Source organism: Vanellus vanellus (assembly GCF_965231255.1).
Source record: "Vanellus vanellus genome assembly, chromosome: 1".
NCBI lineage: Eukaryota > Metazoa > Chordata > Aves > Charadriiformes > Charadriidae > Vanellus > Vanellus vanellus.
In genome coordinates, this window is record NC_138905.1 from 5,321,389 (window position 1) to 5,343,336 (window position 21,948).

The 21,948-nt window shown below is 48.7% G+C and overlaps 1 protein-coding gene across 2 annotated transcripts; it reads left to right on the forward strand.

Moving 5' to 3' along the window:
* Nucleotides 1-638: 638 nt before the first annotated feature.
* GATA3 (GATA binding protein 3) lies at nucleotides 639-21,041 on the forward strand (the record flags this gene model as incomplete). 2 transcript variants are annotated; one of them, XM_082498536.1, is made up of 5 exons in its annotated part: nucleotides 639-879; nucleotides 3,860-4,396; nucleotides 7,474-7,619; nucleotides 13,246-13,371; nucleotides 19,589-21,041. In XM_082498536.1, the coding sequence occupies 5 exons, from the start codon at nucleotides 639-641 to the stop codon at nucleotides 19,871-19,873; spliced, it is 1,335 nt and encodes a 444-aa protein (XP_082354662.1). In that variant the 3' UTR covers nucleotides 19,874-21,041. The 2 variants fall into 2 exon arrangements, with proteins under 2 accessions (XP_082354662.1, XP_082354663.1); XM_082498537.1 differs by having other exon boundaries at nucleotides 7,477-7,619.
* Nucleotides 21,042-21,948: the final 907 nt, after the last annotated feature.

Genomic DNA, 21,948 nt, shown 5'->3' on the forward strand with positions numbered 1-21,948 from the left:
CCGCTCCGGGCCGGGGAGAGGAGAGAGCGAAAGAGAAAGAGGCGCTGGGGAGGGAGGGAGGGGGAGAGAGAGAGAGAGAGAGGTGGGTCCAGGGCAGAGCAGGCGCTTCCCAGGGATGGCTGCCGAGGGATGGGATGGGTTTTCTCCTGCCTAAAAAGTCAGGTGCTAAAGTTCAGAACTTCTCAAGCACGTTTCTCTCTCTGCCTCTCTCTCTCTCTCTCTGCTCCTTCCCTTTCCTCTTTCTCGTTACAGGTGATCAAAGAAGAGAAACATCTGCAAAAGAGCGGAAGATACCGAGGGGATCTCACTTCGTAGAGATTTTTTTTTTCCCTGAGTTTGTTTGTTTTCCCTTTCTCCCCCCCTTTTTTATTATATTCTTTTTCTCTCTCTTTTTTTTTTTTTTTTTTTTTTTTTTGGAATCGATCGTTTATCACCATACCCCCTCTTCCCTCCGCTTTAAACCAAACCTAACCAGAAACATCCCCAAACTCGCCGAGCACTTCCCCCACCACCACCACACACCTCTGCATAACTCCAGCACCGTCTCCCCCTCCTATCTCAAGCCCTCCGCGCCTTGCTGAGGAGGAGGAGGAGGAGGAGGAGGAAGAGCAGCAGCGGCGGAGCAGCGAGCGCGGAAGATGGAGGTCTCCACGGACCAGCCGCGGTGGGTGAGCCACCACCACCCGGCCGTGCTCAATGGGCAGCACCCGGACTCGCACCACCCCACGCTTGGCCATACCTACATGGACCCCACGCAGTATCCTCTCGCCGAGGAAGTGGATGTACTTTTTAATATCGACGGACAAGGCAACCCCGTCCCTCCATATTACGGCAACTCCGTCAGAGCCACCGTGCAGAGATACCCCACGGCCCACCACGGTGAGTGGCCCCCGACGGGACCCCGGCTCCCACGGGGCAGCCCCGGTCCCCGTCCTGCTCGCGGTCCCTGTCCCGGTCCCGGTCCCGGTCCTGGTCCCGGTCCCAGCGGCTCCGCGCTGCCCCGAGCCCCGCCGGCCCGGCTGCCGTCGGGCAGACCCCGGCACCTCTCCTGCCGGCGGGGAAGCTACGTCACGGGTGGATTTTGGGGTTGGCTTACTGGAAAAAAATCAAAATCCAGGCTTCCTTCCTTCTTTTCTTTCTATTTATTTTTTTCTTAATCTTTCTTTCCTTCTTTTCTTTCTCTTTCCTTCTTTCTTTTTCTTTCCTTCTTTCTTTTTCTTTCCTTCTTTCTTTTTCTTTCCTTCTTTCTTTTTCTTTCCTTCTTTCTTTTTCTTTCCTTCTTTCTTTTTCTTTCCTTCTTTCTTTTTCTTTCCTTCTTTCTTTTTCTTTCTTTCCTTTCTTTTTCTTTCTTTCCTTTCTTTTTCTTTCTTTCCTTTCTTTTTCTTTCTTTCCTTCTTTTCTTTCTTTCCTTCTTTTCTTTCTTTCTTTCTCTTCGTATTTCTCGCTTTCTTTCCCTCCCTCTCTTTCCCTCGTTCTTTCTCTCGCTCTCTTCCTCTCCTCTCTTATCTCCCCTCTCTCCTCTCTCTCCCTTTCCCCCCTCTCTTGCTCTCCTTTCTCTTTCTTTCCCTTTCATCTCGTCTTCCTCTTTCCCCCTCTCTTTCGCTTTAATTTCCCCCCCTCCCCTCTCTTTAATTAGGTTAACAGTTAGGGTTTTCATACCGTGTTTAGTTTTTGCACGATTGAGCTGCTCTGGAGGAGAAAAGCAAGCTGGAGAGCAGGGGTGTGAAAATGACCCTGCTGTCCTCACGCTTGGGCTACTTCATTCGCACTTGGTGAGCTTGTTAGGCTTGGGCCGAAAGTTTTTCACATGCACCCAGGGCCGCACCACGGCGTGTGTTAAAATAGGAAAGAAAGGGAAAAAAAAAAATGTATCTCGTGGTGCAATTGGCTATCAGACCTGGTGTGTTTTCCGGAGGGTCCTGCAGGAAGGTAATGATCCACAATGTGAATTTTGTTCCTGGGTCACAGCTTTTAGAGAGAGGCGAAACACCTGGGGCCGATGGGGCCCAGGTCCACAGAGGAATGAGTAGTGTTTTGGTGGCATCTTTTTATGAAGAATGGGAAAAATCCAGTATTTATAGCTGGAGTTTACCTGTATGGCTAAAAAATAGGGAAAAGAGAAATATCAAAAAAAGGAGGGAAAAAAGCAGATGCTGATTTGCAAAGGCGGACGGTAACCTCTGTAGTGGTGAAATCTAAAAAGCCCGAGGTTTGCAGTGGAAATCACCCCAAAATCAAGGAGAAGAAGCGGGACGAGCGGGTGTAGATGGAGCCGAGCCGGCTTCAGGGGGCTGCTCCCAGCCCTCAGCTACTTGTTGAGTGTGAGTCTGCATTAGGCTCCGCTCAGTAACTGCATTGTTCTGCTATTAGTCCCTTTAAAACAATTATTTCTAAGGATCAGCAGCCTTTGTCCTTTCTTTCTTTTCTTTTCTTTTCATTTCTTTTTCCCAATATATCAGCAGAAAGTGGAAATGCGGTCTCTCTGATCTAGCCTGAATATTATTTACTGTGCTACTTCCTGGAGAAGATAATGAATCTTGACCCTTTCTATTCGTATAACCCACCTTCCCTTCCTTTTGAGCAGCTACTTTCAGTATTGTTCACAAATCTCTGGTACGGTGAAAACCAGCTTGGAGATTTTCTAGACACACACAACCTCCCATGCAAACATACGTGTCCACGCTGCACCAGCTCTTTCACTATCTGTCGCTCTACAGATCTGTGTTTGCATCTCTCCTTCCGTATATTTAGCAGCCTCTATACACATATCACGATACCTACAGAGGTTAAGGCTCTCTAGATGTCAATGCGTTTCCAGGGCTCTATTAGCAGGCACAAACTCGCTGTCCTCCAGCTGAATAATTGTGTTTTTCAGCTTGTAGCGATTTGCTCAAGTTGCTGTGGATTTGGGTAGATTTGACTCTTTGGAGATATATATATATGTATTTAGCAAGGGCAGTGATTAATTTAAAATATTAGATACCATCCCTTAAGAACATTTACAATCAAAGAAAACAAGGTTTGGCTGCATAAATTTAGTAGGTTTTGGTTTGGTGGTGTGTTTTTTTTTGTTGTTTTTTTTTTTTTTTTTTTTTCCCCAAAGTCCATGTCTGTATTTTAAAATACAAGTGAAGGGTCTCTTGTCATAAGAAGGGGATGGAGAGTTTCTTTTGAGGCAGTTGGTACTCTCTGCGTGTGCCATACCGCCACAAAAAAAAAAAAAAAAAAAAAGCCATCAAACATTTACATGCAGCCTTGTGGAAGAAAAAAAGGCAAAACTAGGCGGTTTGCTTAGTCCAGCAGTTCTGTTGGAAATGTTATTATCACGTCTGTGGGCATCTTCTGGTGTTCTTCGTTTGACCAGAATATTCCCAGGGTTTATAGCCCACGGCTGCCTTCGGGAAATTATTTTCCAGCTAAGAAAAAAAAAAAAAAAAAAAAAGAAAGAAAGATTTCTGCAGTCGGGGCTTGGCAATTTCACGCAGGATCTTCCCTTCAAAGTCCGCGCGGGATTGTCTGGAGAAGGGAGAGAGTGAAGGAGGGCTTACCAAATTCCGTGTGCCCAGGCTGGCATGCCTGCTAAGGGGGGGGGTCCCCAACCCGCAGACCCTCTCCTGAGCAGCAGCGGGGCTACCACCTCAGGCTGTCGCAGCTTTTAAATTTTATTTTATTTTATTTTTTTAAAGGGGAGTGGGGCTTTGCATCAGATGTAATTTAACTTGCTCCCCCCCGCATGCTGAGCCCTGTGGGAAGGAGGTGGCGGTGGTGGAGGGATACAGCCCGGGACCCCCCCCGGGGTGGGTTTGCCAGTGTGGCAAAGGGAATGTAACGGGATTTTCGCTGTGTTTTCTCCGAGCAGGGAGCCAGGTGTGCCGCCCCCCGCTGCTGCACGGCTCGCTGCCCTGGCTGGACGGCAGCAAGGCGCTGAGCAGCCACCACAGCGCTTCCCCTTGGAACCTCAGCCCTTTCTCCAAGACCTCCATCCATCACAGCTCACCGGGACCACTTTCCGTCTACCCACCCGCCTCCTCTTCCACTTTATCCGCCGGCCACTCCAGCCCGCACCTTTTCACCTTCCCACCGACCCCTCCTAAAGATGTGTCCCCGGATCCGTCCATCTCCACCCCCGGTTCCACCGGCTCTACCCGGCAAGACGAGAAGGAATGCATCAAATACCAGGTGTCCCTGGCCGATACCATGAAGCTGGAGTCCTCTCACTCTCGGAGCAGCATGGCCTCTTTAGGAGGAGCCACCTCCTCCGCTCATCACCCCATCACTACCTACCCACCGTATGTCCCAGAATATGGCTCTGGACTTTTTCCCCCCAGTAGCCTCTTAGGAGGATCGCCTACCGGCTTCGGGTGTAAATCGCGACCGAAAGCACGGTCAAGCACAGGTAGGGCTTTTTGGCTTCTTCATCCCCCTTGTTCGGGAGAGGAAGCAACGGGAGGGAAGCGGGAGGAAAGGGGAATATCTACCCCCACCCCCCGCAGGCAGAGGGATGCGCACAGACATCGGTGTGATGAAAGCAGCGGGGGCTGAAGCCCCCCGAGGGTGTGCGTGTGTGTTAAACAACTTTACCTTCCCCACCCTGCTGGCTTTATACCCAAACTCCCTCTTGTCCAACACGGGCTGGGGGTGTATAACCGACCCAGGAGCCCAAATCTTCATCATCCCCCCACCCCCACCGCTGCCGTAGGGCTCCTGCCCCGGGGGGGATGCGGCCCCTCCGCCACCCCCAAGCGCCGCCGGTGCGCTCAGCTGCGGTGCCCGAGGAGGAACCGAAACCGAGGGAACCGCAGCATTAGTGTATCTCCTCCGTATTTTAATAATGGTACTAAATCCCGGCCAACTTCCCCCGCCTGCCCTCCGCCTCCCTCTATCCCAGGGCCTCTTCCCATGCGGAGAGGGTTTTCCCTGGGGCGGCGGGGGGAGCTCGCCCAGGCAGCCCCCAGCCCCATCCCACTCCGGGCTTTGACCACCCCCGGCCCCATCCAGCTCCTTGCCAGGGTCTTTGACCGCCCCCAATGTAAGACCCCAAAAGCATCTCCCTGGCCCCGCACCGCTCGGGAGGCAGCTGGGGGGGGGTGGTGTCCCAGCGCTTTGCGCACCCCGGGGAGGGGGGGTGCGGGGGTTGCGCGGCTCCGGCTCCCGGCGGCTGATCGCTGCGGGCTTGGACATTTTTGTGTACCGAGGGGTAGTGTGTGAACCGAGGGCTGTGTGTTTGTGTGTGTGTGTGTGTGTGTGCAGAGGAAAGGGCGATTAGTCAAAACTCTTTTTTTTTTTTTTCTTTTTTTTTTTTCTCTCTCTCTATTTTTTTTTTCCGAGGAGGCTGCTGCAGGGTTGCCTGGCATGAATGAGATCAGTTTTCAGGGTTTTTCCAGGGTGACATTTACTCTGTCTGTCTGAGCAGGGACTGTCTCTATTTAGCTGATATGTTTGAGCTAATCCAATTATTTTCAGACTGCTGCACGCGACAGTTGCATTGTTTATCCAGCGCCAGGAACTTTAATAGAGTCCGGATGCGGTTAGAGTGACAAAAAACCCAGACCTGTATGTTTTGTACATGAAAGCAGGAGAGAGAGAGAGATGGAGTGAAACAAAAGAGAGGGACAGAGACTCAAACAGCCCCCGGAGCGGCTGCCCCGTTTAACCGGAGGGGAACAAAACGACCCGGGTATTAACGGGAGCGGCTCCCCGCCCGGCCCCGGTACGGACCGGGCGCTGTGTCGGGGTAGGGACCGGTTAATTGTCGCCCCCGGTGCAAACCGGGCGGTGCTGGGCTGCCCCGGGGCCCGCCGAGCCGCAGCTCCCGCCGGGGCACCGGCTGCGCGGTATTTTCAAACCGCCTTGCCCATCCCCACCCCCTTCTACCTCGCCTCTTGTTTTCCTTTTGCCACTTTCTGTTACTTTACCTTCTAGAGAGACATCTGCGGTTCGTGATAAACCAACCCCGGGAGCAACACCTATTTTTTCTTTCTCTCTTTTTTTTTTTTTTTTTAAGTTGATTTTTAGCAAGCTGGGAAGCTCGCAGACAAAAGAGGGTTCGTGCTGGAGGAAAAGGAGGGAGGGGGTGTTTTTACAGGATGAAAGAGGGAGAAACGGCTGCAAATGTCTTTTTAAAATTTTTTTTTAATTTTTTTTTTTTTTCTTGGGGGGGTGAGAGGAGAGGGGTTTAGTGCAAAGGCTCTGGAAAAACGGTTGCCGTTTGTGGTTAGGGCGCGGATGCCTCTTGCTCGAATGCAGCGCGGGCTGGGGCAGCGGGGAGCCGGTTCTCTGCTGAGTTAGCTCTGCTCTGGCCGGCTGAGGTCTTCTGCTGTTCTCAGATGGGCTGGAGGTATCATTAAGTGCAAGAAAAAAACCAACACAACTAAAAAACATAACAAAACAAAACAAAACAAAACAACCCCCAAACCAAACACCCAACAAAACCCCACTCAACGCTCTGAAAGTAGCTGGGAGGCATGCCCACATCCCCCCCAGTTCCCTCCTCCAAGCTGGGAACCGGTGGGCTGGGGGAGACCCCCTCCCAGTAGCCGGGAAGAGGATAGAGGGGTGCCAAAAAGAAGCAGAAGAAGGAGGAAAAGCCCACAGGCAGGCTCAGGGGACGTTTGGGATCCCAAATACCAGGGATAGACCAACAGGCTGCAGATGTGGTGGGGAAGCCAGAGAGGTTTCCGCAGGTTGGGCGGTGGAAGTTCAATTGCAAATTAATCAATAGCGGATATTGGCAGAGTGGGTTGCGTACTGGCTGGGGCCAGAGAGGCGTTTTGGTTATCGATCTGTGATTACTTTGAGGGTCCTTGACGTGGTTTGACCCGAGGCCAAAGGAAGAGCCCCCCTGGCTCATGCACCCCCCCGGGAGCTGGGGCAGTGCCCAAGGAGTGACCTTGGGGTCCTCAGACACATCAGAAAGGGGGGGCATGGACTTAAATTTGGTATCTATTCATCTCAGGCCGGGAGGGCTGCAGGCTCCTGCAAAGCCTGTCAAGGTTTGACTGGTCCATATGGCAAAATGGGGTCTGGAGGGCTGCAGGAGCCCTTAGTCCAGAGGTGAGGGGGGATTGACAGCCCCCCCCCTGCCCCAAAGGAGTGACCTGTGAGAGGGGTGAGAGCTTCTCCAGGGAGCCCTTTGAGCCACCGTGGGGTTCAGGTTGTCATTGTCACCATCCTGCTTCCCTGCTGCTGGGACGCTGGCCTGATGCTGCCTGCAGGGTGGTGCTGGGGACAGGAGGGGACAGGATTGGGCCCCACCAGACTGCTCCCAGCCTGTGCCAGGGATGTCGCTCAGCCATGGCCTTGGGCCCTTGCTTGGACATCCTGAGCTTGGAGAGGACAAGGCAGGGTCTGGCATGGCTGGGGCTCTCAGGGGGTTGGCTTGGGTCTTTTTTTGGGGGGGGGGGGGGGGGCTTTTTCCCCAACCCCTTTCACCTCTGCTTTCCCTAAGTGAACTATGTGCTCTCTTGTTTCCAGAAGGCAGGGAGTGTGTAAATTGTGGGGCTACCTCAACCCCTCTGTGGAGAAGAGATGGCACCGGGCACTATTTGTGTAACGCCTGTGGACTCTATCACAAAATGAACGGGCAGAACCGTCCCCTGATCAAACCCAAGAGAAGGCTGGTGAGTCTCCTTCTTTTTTTTATTCTTTCTCTTCCTTTCACTGTAACTTTTGCTCCTTGTCCACATCCTGGGATGGAGAGGGGAAGCTCAGCCAGCTTCAAAATCTGGTCCCACTGCGTCAGAGAGCTGGGAGGGGGGACATGCTCGGAGAGATGCTCCCAGGTACTATGGGCCTCAGTTGTCTGATCCTCTTGGAAACTGCAAAAGAGATTAAAAAAATCAAGATCCAGGGCTTCTTGCAAATCAGAGGGGAGTTTTCTCCCAGATCACTACGGGGCAGATGCTTCTGCACAGCGGTCCTGGATGGTAACCCAAGGATGGGGCTTTTTCCAGGGGACAAGGGCAGAGTAACCATTTCCCAGTGACCAAAGAGATTATCAGGAGAACAGGATTTCTCCTGAGCTCTCCACAGTTGTCCTCCCCTTCCCAAGTGTGTCTCCGTCTCCCTTGGCTGGCAGTGTCCTGGAGGGGGAAGCCAAGCTGGGTACCAAAGTGCCATCAGCCAGACTTTGGTCCTACAAAGCGCTCGGCTGATGGACCCGGTGCCACTTGAACCTGGTGTGGTCACTCGTACCTGAGCCGTGTGGCTCTCAAATTGTGCCATTCCCCTCCGAGTCGGTGTGAGCGAGGACACAAGGTAGGGGATGGCAGAACCCGGTGAGTGTGCAAAGTTGAGCGCGTGCCCGGGGCCGCAGAAGTTGGAGGAAGAAGAAATGCACGGGTAAATATCTGAAATAATAGTTGCAAGCCCGGTGACTGCACTGCGTACAGGCAATACGCTACAGCATCCCCAGCCATCTATTTATGAATTTCCCTGGAAGCCACAAAAAGGTCTGGAAGCTGTGGGCATGGCTGAGAAATGCGTTGAAGTATATTTGGCAAATAATCAGGCAAACCACAAAGGGAAAAAATATATCAAGCGAGGGGAAAAAAGTACGTTCCCTGCTTGGGAAGTTATTGAATGTTTCGGATAGAGGCACGTTTGGTTTCGTTAGGATTACAGACGTGGATGGGCTCCTGGGGAGCGGCTCAAAATGCGGAGGAAAAGCGGCTCTCGCCTCTCCGCGGAGTTTCTGAGCTGATGGATGGATCCGGCCGTTTGCGTGAGACTTGTTCCCGGCACGGCCGGACCCTGCAGGCAGGAGAAGGTGGTTCATTGGCCTCGTGTTCCCCGTGAAGGTGCTCACGGCCTCCGTCCGGCAACTCTTAGGCAAGGATTCAGCTTCCTCACCCGGGAGATGCCCGCAAAATTGCACCAGCGTTATTCCCACAGGCGCCGGGATGAGCTTGCAGGATACGGCCCCAGGAGGGGTTACGCTGCGAGGGGCAGCGGTGTCGGCTCTGCCCGGCTGCGCAAATTTTGGGGAAGATGTGGGTTTGTTTCTCTACCCCCAAACTTCCCACGGGTGAAACCTCTCCGTGCCTTCCTATACGGGCTTTTCCCATGCAGGAAAATGTTGGTCTCCCTCATCTTTCATAGCCTTGTTAGAAAAAAGGAAAAGCTTTCCAGGGAGGGAAGTGCAGGCTGGGATTTTTAATTTTTTTTTTTTTGGGCAGCTCTCTTCTCTTCCTCCCCCGGCCCTTCTGTCTTAAACACACACACCTCGTTTTCTTTATTTTTTTTTCTTTTTTTTTTTTTTTTTTTCCTCGTTCTCTCTTTATGTGTAAAGTTAACTTCCTAGGAAAAAGCTGCCGGATATCTGAGCCCTGGAGATAACTCCTAAACAACAGCTCCGTTTCCCCAGCCCAAACACACAGGAGCTTGAGCGTATCCAAACAAGCGGAGGGGGAGGCAGAATAGGAAAGCGGCTGGAAAAGAGGGGGGAGAGCTTTCAAAAAGTGTCTGATGGAACCACGAAAGAATGTCCCGAGTCACCCTCAGCCCGGCACATGTAAAATGAACTACATAAATAAATACATTGTAAAAGGTCATTCCTGGGGGAAAAAAAAACATAAGAGAAAGACAGAAAAAAAAGTAAAGAGAGACCTTGTCTTGCATAATAACTCCAATCTTGGGCAGTTTAGCTAAAGTTACAAAAAGTTCCCATTATTTGAATGCAGCCTTTGCTAAATGGGAACTTTTGATTTTTCTATATATTATTTTTCTTCCAGCACTGCCTGGGGGAAAAACCAAACAAATAAACAAACAAACAAACAAAAAAGAGACAAACTTCTCTAACGCTGTTTGCCTCTATATTTATTTCCCTTGCTAACCTCCTCCTCCTCCAAAAAAAACCCCAACCAGAAGGCAGCACAGCTAGGCCTGCGTTTGCATCTCGTGTGCATGGATGTGTGTGTGTGTGTGTGTGTGTCTGTGGCTTGACTTGATCTTTCCTGACTCGTGAAGGCGATGTGTGCGTGGAGGCTCAGGGTGGGAACCCAGTGTGTGCTCCTCTCCCTCTGCCCCAAGTTTCCTGCGTGACCTTGGGCTGGTTTCGGAGGCTCTCGTCCCAGGCGCGCTGAAACTAATGGAAGGACTCCGAGGGGTTGGAGAGAGAAGGCGAGTAAGTCCTTAGGTGCTGAGAACCCAGCCCAAGCCTTATTAAATTCCATGGGTGTTTTTGTAAGGGCTTCGTTTAGGGGAGATGGATGAAGCTTTGCTTGCTGAGGAGGCTCAGACAGCTCTGCTTCATCTTGAGGGAAAGGTAGAAGATCTGGAGATGTTGGTAGGGTGATGATGAGCGGGCAGGTGGTACCACGCCACCACTCTGCTTAAAAGGTCTACAGCCCTCTTAGATACCTTTCCTGTCCCTGTCAAAGCTGGTGGCAGTCCTGTAACTGCCGTTGCTGAGATAAAACCTTCTTTTGGGTTTTCTTCCTTTCCCTGCCCACGTGGATGCAGAGGTCTCCGTTTCCGTGTCCAGCTGTGCTGGTTTTGGAAGGACGGTAGCCGATTCGTCAGAAGGCACATGCACATGTAGTCTTGTTTTAGGAAGCTGATGCTTGCAGCTTTGTGGGTACCCCATGTAAATCCAGACGCTGAAAATGCCCCTTAATTAAGCATCTTTATCAGTGTTTGGTTCCTCCTGCACCGGTCCTCAATTCCACCTTCTCATCACTGCCAGAGCTTCTGAACTTGCGTCCTTGCTCCCGTGCAACTGGGCCATGGGGTCTGGTCCTATGGATGATATAGGGCACCCTATTAGTCATCCCATTACTTACATGGTCAGGCTTGGGTCGGTGATTAGCGTCAGTGGATGCCATTGCTGGAGCTTTTACAATAGCGATATTATTCATTGTTTCCTGCCCACTGCCGGTGTCTCCGGTGTAAGCTGGTACAGCATAAAAAGGTACAGCCTGGGACCGAAAGAGCACAGAGTTTAAAATATTCAGCTAACGACGCTGAATTTTTGTAGGGGAAACGGTGCAGATGGAAAAGGTTTTCAAGAAGACAGTGGATGTTGGGATTTATTCGTTTATTTAAGTCAGAGGTTGCTTGAAGGTAGCAAGGGGGTGACCAGGCGTGGCTTTTTGCCGTAAGAGAAATTACGGCGAGCGCCGTGTAGAAACCCCAAATATCTTCAAAGGGGATGTTTCCCCTGTGTGGGCTGAGTCAAATATCACTGGTTTTTAGAAATTTCCTTAGGCTTGATTTTTGGGGCCGATAAGAGCAAAGCTGCCACTGAGAGACTCGATCCAGCCCCTGAGCCACCCGTGCCGGCCGGCGGGAGCTGGGGGGGGCAGAGACCTGCAGACTCGGCACCCGGGTCTCAACGAGAGCCCGGCGCTGCAAGCTGTTGTGTCCGTGCTGCGTTTGAAGCACATGTATTAACCCGGTGATTTTGATGGGAACCAAATTTGGGGCCGTGGCATGGTCCGGAGAAGGACAGGACCGAGGTGGGTGTGTGCGCGCACATCTGTTGGGGGCTCTGCGGTTCGTGGTGGGATGCTTCAGCTTCTCCTGCCGGCGCTGGGGTTTTTGCAAAGGTCCATGTGCCGTTCCCAGCTCCTGCTTGTCATCAGCATGAAATCAGCTAGAGACCTCCTCGGGCTTGAGATGGGCTCGTGTCGGTGTGGTTTATGGTGAGGCAAAATGGAGCTGTCCCCACCGGCAGCCGGTGAGAGCCCCTCGCTGTCAGATCAGGCTCTCTGTGGTGCTTCCCAACGCTCATGGGCATCGTATTATTTATTTTTTAGGTAGTCCTTTTTGTCTAATTAAAAGAAAAAAAAAATCATCCTACTCTATCTAAAACAAAACCAACCCGTCCTCTCTCCACCTACGCCGCATTCAATTATGATTAAAATTGCAACATGACCTAACAAGAGTTGGTATTAACGCTAGCGCTGTGCCAGTGTCCATGTTTGCATTTTGGGTTTGTTGTACGGTATCCAAAGATGCGGTATTATTTCTTTTTTTTTTTTTTTTTTTTTTCTTCTCCTTTTAAAATGTTGGATGTGCTACAGTGTGCGGCTGTGTGGGGTGAGGGGTAAATTTGAAACAGTGAGAGCACAAAAGAGCGCATTAAAGGCTCAGTTCTGCAAGGTGCCAAGCATTGCTACGATCTGGCAAATCGCTTGAGCACATGTTTTAACTTTAAGCACATGAGCAGCCCCATTGAAAGCAACACATCGGGATGAAATCAGAGCTCTGGGACCATGTCGTATCGATGAAGAAGAGATAGGATGGGGATCTAAAGGTCTTTTTTTAGGAGCTGTAGGCACTTGCACACAGGCAAACATGCGAACGCGTTCACATAGAAGTCTGCAAACTCCTTTTCCTCCTTCGGTGGCAGAAGGACAATTTGTTTGCTAAAGTTACATTTTTTAAATGATAAGCACGAATTCATGCGTGTGAAAGAGAAGGGACTTTGCTAAATTTGGCCTTGCTAAATTGTTATCATAGCTAACAAAAAGAGCTTCTTTACACACCTTGACACATAGACTTCTTTTCTTGTCCCTCCCCCTTTACGAAATGGTAAATTCTTCTTTCAGGCTCATTACCAGTCCTTAAATAAACATGAAGGTTTAGGCTGCAGAAGGGTGTAATTAAAAAGTTGGGATTCTCGCTCTTTGCCGCAGTGTTATTTCCGATCTGGAGCCCGTATCCTTTGAAGCTGAGCTGAGTTTACGGGACCGGGCCGTGCTTGCGGTCGGACCCGGCGAGCGGCTGCCCACCGAGCCCAGCGCGGGTCTCACCCGGCGCTGGCTGGAGCCGGCGTGACTCATGCTGTTGACTCCGGCAATTGTTGGTTCAGGCCCTGACTGCAGAATTAGACCCCTGGGGGGCCTGAGAGAATCTAAGATGGAAAGGCATGTTGGCATTTAAATAATATTTTCCCCTCTGGAATGGGCTGTGCCAGCGCTGCTAATTTTGATGAGTTCTATCAGAGGTTTAGCACTCACTTTTAGGATGCCCTTTGGCACCTGATTCAGTTCACATATAATTTGGGATTAAAGTACCTCGGGGATTTTTTTCAGAGTTATTATTTGTTCTCACAAGCCAGTTTCTGGAGGCCTCTGCTGATGCGCGTCAGTCTTGCAGGGATGATGTTTTCTTTCTCAGCAATTTTGCTGATTGCATCTTTTATTTTATTTTATTATTTTTTATTTTATTTGTGTTTTTTAACGTGGATGCTTTTCTCCCCCTCTCCTTCTCTTCCCCTGTCTCTCCCCCTCCTTCCCACAGTCTGCAGCCAGGAGGGCGGGCACGTCCTGCGCGAACTGTCAGACCACCACTACCACCCTGTGGAGGAGAAATGCCAACGGCGATCCCGTTTGTAACGCCTGCGGGCTCTACTACAAGCTGCACAATGTAAGTGTGACTGTAAATGCAAGTGGGACTGTAACGGTCAATAGCGAGGCCTCGGTTTTGGTGCTCGATGGTCTAAACTCTTCCTTGACTTAAGGATTTCCACTCCGGGGTGGTGCTGAGACCTCCTTTATCCCTTTGGGGACCTCGGGGGTTGAAGCGCTGAGGTGGCACCCCCTCAAATGCAGGCGATCCGACTTGGGGAGGTATAAAACAGGGCTGTCCATGGGTCACGTTAGAGCTTTCCCATGCCTGAGCCAAGAAAGGAGGGGTGGATCGACACAGAGAGACATTATCCGCTGCCGATTGGGCTCAGTGCATTGGAAAAGACAACACGCCGTCCTGCAAGCCGATACCCCTTCTATGCGTAGCTTGGTTCCTCCAGCAAATACAAACTCTGGAAAAAAAGCAAAATGTGCCAGCAACTATTTAGATCTTTCCTGGGTTTGTGGCTGCCTTTGTCCAGTCCCTCCACCTGTCCCCAAAGATGACTTGTTTAGGTCTTGTGTTTGCCCTGGTTGACGCAAGCGATTCCTAAACCAAAAAGGACTTGGTTTATTTAGCGGGTTGCAGAGTCTGCTCAACCTGTGGTGTGAATTTTAAAGTGTCCATCATGGAAGGGAAGGAAAAATGAAATGAAACGGCTGGCAGATTTAATCTAATATCTCTATGCAAAGCCAGCTTGCAGGAACCAGGGATATGTGCCCCAGGGAAAGAGCTAAAGGGATCTGAAAAGTCTTCTACTGAATAATACTGCTAATAAAGGATTCTTAAGGCTACTCCTGTTACTCTCATTCCACACGTGGCATTAGAGTAATTCTTATGTCAGAAGAAGGAAAAGACTTTCAATTTCTCTGATATATATATATTTTTTTCTAGTGGTCATTTGCTTTATGTATAACTTCAAAATCTCGGGCTATGCTTTGCCCTCATGTCCACCCATGCAAACACATCAAAGGCAGATCGGGTTTCATGGGGCACCCAGCCCTTGTGGTGTCTCAGTCCCTTCCATTTGTTATTTCAAGCTCTTTGGTTTCTTGGGATGAGTAAACAAGTTTGGATTAAGTAGAAAAAAAAAACCAAAAACCCAACCAGGCTAATTTTTCACCTGTTCTGAGAGAGCCATCTCTCTTGGAAAAAAGGAAAATGTGTTTACCCTTTAGTGGGAAGGTGCCTCAGCATGTTTTGAGTTCTATGTAGCAAGCAAAGCTTGTCATCAAACTCTCGGAGTGATCACTGCAAACAAAGGAGTTGGACCTGGAGTGAAAGCTCACAGAATATCACCAGAATATATTCTGTTCACTGTTTTCATGGCAAGAACGGAGGAAGGTCAGCCAGCTTCACCGGAGGAGTCTGTCCCTTTGCTATGTTTTCATTTTGGCCTTGTAGCCACCGGCGGTAGGACTGGAATCGCGTAGCTCGGGAAACCTACAACAGGGACACCTATACCCGAACTGCTCTCCCTGTACCCACTTTGAAGAAAATAGGGTCTTCTCAGGTGCCATTCATTGGACCTGATGGGGATGTCTGTGTTTGGGTGAGGTGATTTGTGTCGTTGAATGTGTTGTAGTTTCTCCCCGTGACTACAAAGGGTGGCAGAATCATGAGTTCAAATGTGTCTACCCGCACTGTCAACATCTGACTGGAGTAATCCCTCTCAAGGTGCCTAGAATGGTGTCTGAGTGCTGAGGTTCTCCAGAAACGCGCCTGCAAGAGCACATCTTTTTCTTGTTCACACTAACACCGTGAACCTAGTTGGCCTGAATTGACCCCTAGCTTCACTGTTTAGGGAAACTCCGATCCAGCTGTGAAATTTGTGACATTGGGCAGGCCTTGGGCACATTGGAACCATTTTCCTATTCATTAAAAACACCAACAGCTGCTTAAAAGCTCAGCACAGCTACTTACCAAAGTCAAGTAGTATCTTGCCTTATGAGCAACTCCACTAATGGGACCTGCTTAAATGAAACCCCTAGAGGATTGAGATACTGTGTGCAGCAGTATAACTACGCAAGGATACTAAAATCTGGCTATGAGTGGATATATCCTTCTTTTTTAAAAAAACTTTTTTAAGATGTTGCTTAGTTATTACTGTGGTGAGAAACAGGCAACATCACAGCCTTGGACATGTATGGTATGTCCTTGGACATACCACCCTCAGCTTTGAAGGTCCACGATGGCAGAGCACTGGAGCATTATCCCGCAACACAAATGGCTTTAGAGGCTGTGAGTGTGAATGCCACGTGGTGCTTCAGAAGCTAAATATGAGTGAGTTTTTTTGTGACCAGTGGTGAGGCGGTGGTAGCTTCATGGAGACGCCTTCTCTTTTTGGCTGCTGGGGAGCAAGATGTAGGGAGCTGTGCTAACTGTCTGGTGAATAGCATCAGCACCGTCCTGTAATCAACTCAAGGCAGGGAGGAAGTTTGGTGGTTGTACGTGGACAGGGTTCCTTGGCTGACACAAATTGGTCTGGTCCATTAAAGTGCAAGACTTGTGTGTGTAGGCTGTGCTCCTGCTCCCTTTGTGTATCTCGTCTGCATCGGTTCTCCATCAGGAGGGGTGTCAGAAATAGAAAGGCTCATCATAACATGTCGCTCCCAAGCAGCTGAATGTTTCTGCACAGATGTGCGTCAATGCCCATGGAAGGTCTTTAGCTGCTCAGAAGATGCTTTCACCCTGTTTCAGGCCAGGTTGTAGCAAATTCCTAACTGCTTTTTTACCCCCTCCCCCTATTTTCTCTTTCGTTTGGGTTTAATGATTTTTTTCTTGGACCTTCAGATCATCAGGGTATTATAATGGATTGATTGATCTGAAGATGAAGCTTACCCAGTTTCAAAGTCCAGACCGGGAATGACTGCAGAGAAAAGGCTATATTTTCATGGGGCTAGATTTTCATGGAGCTATTTCTTTTCGTGGGCCTATATCAGTTTGTTTTACTGTTGATTCCCACAGCTTAAGCAAACCCATTTGTCAGTAGGATATAAGCAATAATCATAATAGTCTTGGGGTGCATTTAGTGAAGCTGCTGGCATTTCTCCCACTGACTTCAACAAGAGCCAGCTCCATTAACACCAGTATTAACAATGACTAATATTTCACATTGATACGGTGCCTTTCATCCTGTGGCATCCCAGAGTGCTTTCTAAGATACAGCCAGCCTGGAAGATTAACCCAACATTGTAATGACTATGTCTGAAGGATAAATCCGCTTCAGTGACAGGACCTTATTGAGGTCAATGGCAAAATCCCATTGTCTTCAGGCAGAGCAAGATCAGACCTATAATGTTTAAGACTATCCCCTGGATTTGATCTGTTTTATGTGAGGTTCTCGTCCTTGTTATTTTAGTCACTCACTTCGGGGATGGGTGGGAGTGTACCTTGCTGGAGGTGCACAGCCGAGTGGCCTGTGCCCGTAGAAATGATTGAGTTGCCATTGTTTTTGGTAGAAGTCCTCAGAAAAGGCCTCTTTCACAATGTCCTAAAGCAGGGCTATGCGTCCCAAGAGCAGAGCAGTTGGTATTTTGCATATGATAAAACAAAGAGCATAATTCCTGCCCATAATTAATTGACTCCATCTGAAATTAATGAATTTCATATACATGCGTTGGGCTGGTTTAATTTTAATTTAGCATGTGTTTGTCATTTTTATTACAATGAATTTTCATGGAGAAGGTCTTCCCTCCGGGTCTCTCGTTTCTCTACCCCAGAAACAGAGATGGCTTTATGGCTTTGATGTTTTGGGGATCTCTTCAACTCCGCTGTGAGTGGCCTTTGAAGTCACTGGAAAAAAAATCCAGCTTGCTGCTGTGACTGTGCTGGTCTCACTCCTCCTGACATTTATCCGAGTCCTTATCTGTTTGGCACTTGGGTCAGGTACCTGCTAGGAGGGTGAGACCATGTGTCCAGCTAATGGTTTGGATGGCATCTCTGTCCCCAGTTGCGGGGCTGGCTGTGGCTTTGTCACCATCGTGAGCTAAAGTGGTATTCCCATCCTTAAGTTTCATGTCAAATCCTGGCCTGGGATGATCTGTTCTCAGCGTGAGAGATGTTGCTTTGGGGAAGTGGTCATTTTCCTGCAGGATACAACACCAAGCTACACAGGGTCAGGACCCTATGCTTGCTCCAAGAGCCAGCACCAGGCTAATATCTCATTGCCACCTCCAGCTCCTGAGCTTGCACCTTAGTTGCTTCACCTGGAAATCAATTCTGGCTGCCCCTGAGCCTTTGTGTCACTATGCAAATCCTCATTAGGAGCTGGGCAGCCTGGGGCTCATGTGTGCCTCCCCAAATCCAAGCTGGATTCATCAGGGATTGAGACTTCTAGGTCTCCTCTAGCATTTCTGCCTGGTGGGGTTTGCTTGGGGCTTCCTCCTGGATTTGAGCCTGGGCAACGCATCCCTGCCGGCTGACTTAAAACAGGGCAGGCAAAGATTTCCCATCCCAGCCATCCAGCTGGAGCAAAGGGCCTTCCTTGTGTGTGTATCCCTGTTCCCTCGGCGAGGACAGGAAGCCCGGGAGATGGGTGATGTTGTATTTAAAGCCCATGACATTTGAGGTTTTTGCTTGTTGCTGCCCCAGGGCTGCTGTTGGGCTGTGCATGGGCAGCTTTCTCCCTCCTACCTTCAGCAAGCGGGGCGGCTCCCTCCGGCTCCCTTTACCCGGAGGTAGAGAGATCAGCCTCTAATTCACCCATTTTTAGGATGAGGTGAAGTTTCCCATCGCCGCTGGTACGGAGAACGTGGGGTCACTGAGTCAGACTGGGATGATGAACTTTGGGACGCCTAAACTGGAGCAGATGAGCCTGGTCCTTCCTCTCCCGATGCCTCCGTCCCCGCCTGTAACAGGGAGCTATTGTATCCCTGCTTCCCTGGGGAGAGAAGTCCGAGAACGATTCCCATGCTGCGGGGAAAGGCACCAAGCAGGGGCTGGCTGATAAGCCAGGAGTGAAACTTTGCTGTGATCTGGAAGAAGGGAGTGCTTTGTCCCTTAAGACCTTACGAATGAATTTCTGCTCAGGACCCTTGCAGGAACCTCTTTTCATTGTGCTTCACCGCGGTTGAGACAGTAGTTGCCAGTGGACAGCAGATCCATTTTTTTCCCCCCTTATCTTCCTTTTGCAGAGTATCCATCAGCGCTGTCGTGTGCTCACGTTTACTATGAAAAGTGGGGTTCAGCCCTGGGGGGTTTACTGGGCTCTCCTGCCTTCTGCTACAGGTGAAATTCTGCAGAGGAGCCAGTGCAAGACCTATATAAATCCCCATATAGACTCCCAAGTCTGCACTTTTAAGGGTGTTTACGGATGTTGGATGCATAAAACCCTTTCCAAGTGTGGTCTTCGGGGCTTTCATGGCACCCGTGCTAACGCGTGTTGTGATGCTGGCTCTCTACGCAGCAATAGGAGTTTTTTACGGGAGGTTCAACAGTCCTTTTGCTACCATTTCCCAATGCTGATGGGTGTATGGTTGGTCATTGCAGCTGCTTATATCCATTTAGAAGAATATAATGCTTAGGTTTCCTATAGAGACGTCTGCATGAAAGTAGAAAATACTCTGCCGGGCAGCACAGATACCTATTTCAGTACCCCCCCAAAAAAACCCAGAAGGCTTTAAAAATAAAATCGGATCAGCTAAAGTAAACCTGAAAGGATGGTCAGGGCAAAATCTTCCCAAGGAGGAAAAATAAGACAAATACCTGCCACTTTTGTGAAGCGCTTGCCCAGCTCCCTAATGCCACTGTGGAAGTCTGAGACCTCTCGCAGCACTGAAATCCCAGCAGCTGTTGCCGCTAATGGTTTTAGATCAGTCAGGAAGCCTTGGGGTGAGACGGTGTCTGCGGGGAATATTTCAAGGTGATAATGATTGGTTTCGTTCCTAAACACGGTGCAATTACCTAATGTGCAGATAGCTGAAATTTTTCAGCCGCTGCGAGTTGTTCGGGTATGCTTCACACCCGTGAGGCTCTGCCAGCAATTTTCTGTCTTCAGAAATTTCAACTGAAAGTTCCCGGTGGGATCTGAATTTTGGGATGGCGGTGGGGGAGAGGTTGTGAAGCTGTGGTGTGCAGTGGGAACAGCGAGGGGGAGGAAGGGGGGGGGGCTGCTGGCTGCCCAGCTGCTGCAGGGCACAACCCTGAGACTGCCCGGGCATGGGATACACGAATCCCACGGTGATTTGGGGAGAAGGGATGGAAGCACAAAAAAAAATAATTGATTTTTGTTTAGATTAACAGACCCCTGACTATGAAGAAAGAAGGAATTCAGACCAGAAACCGAAAAATGTCTAGCAAATCCAAAAAGTGCAAAAAGGTCCATGACAACCTCGAAGACTTTCCCAAGAGCAGCTCCTTTAACCCCGCCGCCCTCTCCAGACACATGTCCTCCATCAGCCACATTTCACCTTTCAGTCACTCCAGCCACATGCTGACTACACCGACACCGATGCATCCTCCATCCAGCCTCTCCTTCGGACCTCACCATCCTTCCAGTATGGTCACTGCCATGGGTTAGCGAGAGACTCCCCTGCTGAATGCTTACGGTCTCAAAATGAGATTTACTATATATACTTGCATTTTTGCAGGCGTGTGGTTATGGGTCTGACGTCCCGAATCAAATGGGAGGGGGAAAAAAGAATTTAAAATAAAAAATAAATAAAAATGTTATTTGAAGGCGTAAGAGAGGAAAAAAAAATAAAAAAAACTCAGAAAAAACTACAAAAAGCACAAAAAAGGAAAAAAAAAAGAAAAAAAAGAGAAAAAAGTAAAAAAAAAAGTTTTAAAAAAGTGATGTTTGCCACTTTTTAAAGGAACTCACTATGGCGTCTATGTATTCTTACCCACTGAATCTGGATACCATTTGTGAATAAGCCATTCAGAACTTGCATTCCCTATTGGACAAGATCTCTAGTGCTGTGAAAAAAATAATAAAATAAAATAAAAAACGCTGAACATTGCATATAACTTATATTGTAAGAAATACTGTACATTTGAGGAAGACTTTATTGCATCTGAGGAGCTGTAAAGAAAAAGGCATGAAGGACTCCGAGAGATTTTTTTTTAAAGGAAAAGAAAAAAAAAAAAGAGGACGGGAGGACAATTTAAGAACCAGAAAAACAAACAATGCAGACCAAGAGGAAACGCGGTCTTACGAACAAATGGACCAACTGCCAGTCATGTCTTCTCCTTTTATTTTATTTTTATTTTGGTTTTTTTTTGGTTGTTTTTTTTTTTTTTCTTTTTTGTTTCCGGGGAGGGGGAGGGGGCTGGCTAGAACGGTTTTGATGATGCATTAACTAACTAACTAATTAAATAAATAACTAAATAAATAAAACCTGTAGGGAGATCATTCATTTTGGGCCACGGGGCCTTTTACATAGGAAGTACCAATGGTGTCAGGCAACCAGTGTTAACATGCGGACATTGCCAACAAGGGGTTTTCAGATAGCCATTCTCCAGGTCTATACGCATTGTGAACAAGTTCCTGTAATTGTTGTTTGTATGTATAATTCAACGCACCAAAATAAGAAAGATGTAGATTTATTTCATCCTATTATACAGACTGAATGGTTGTACAAATTTATTTACTGCTAGTGATAAGACCTGCTTTTTTTGTTTTGTTTTCATATTTTTTCCTCCTTTTTTTTTTTTTTTTGAGAATAAACTAGATTAAATTCTGTTGACTTAAAAGTGTTTTGTGCTTGGGGGTGGGAAAGGGAATATGTTTCTTTATTGATTTTTTTTTTAATTTGTTTTGATGGTATTTATTACGTAGTTATCACGGGTACGGGAATGTGCATCTCTGCGTTCATGCTGATGGCCAACACAGTGTTTGCAGTGGCTCGATAAAAGCAAAACACAGAACAAAAGAAAAAAAGCCCTCAAAAATAAATGGACTGCATGTTAGTGTAACCCCACTGTCCAGTGCGTGCTCCCACAGCCCAGCCTCTGCCCTGGCTTGATGTTGGGCTCCCACGTGGGGTCTATTTTGGTCTCAGTCAACCATGGCCATCACAGTGGGAAACCTGTGTCGATGTGCAGAGGTATAGCAGGGTCCTTATGGTCCTGGCTACTTTTTGGGCAGTACTAGGAAAGACCTCAAGACTTTGGGCAGGAGCTGGAAAAGCGCTTTTTGCTCTGCCCCATTGGGTACTCAGTGGTATAATTTGACGGTCTAAAGTTGACATCTTGATGTGAAATCAGGATGGACCAGACCCTGTCCCTGTGCTTGGAGGAATGGGCAGAACCCCTTAGAAAAGGATGGGTTTGCTGGTAGACAGAGGACAATTTCCAAAAATTCAAAGGCCATCAGCCAGCCCCTTCCTGCAAGAGTTTTCTTCGAAATAATGCCATTTCTATTAATAGCATTATTGTTAATAGCAAAATTTGGCTCTTAAAGTTTGATTTCTGATGGTTCAATCCTTAGGAATTGGTCTTCCTTTTAGTCTTCGTATTTACTCTTCCGGCTTCTTTATATGACCGTAAGGGTTGGGCATTTACTTTCCATATGAAGGGTTAAACATCTTATCACCGCACTCCATTTGCTGGAGGTTTAAGCATGGTGTGATAAGACAGAGGTTTGACAAGGCT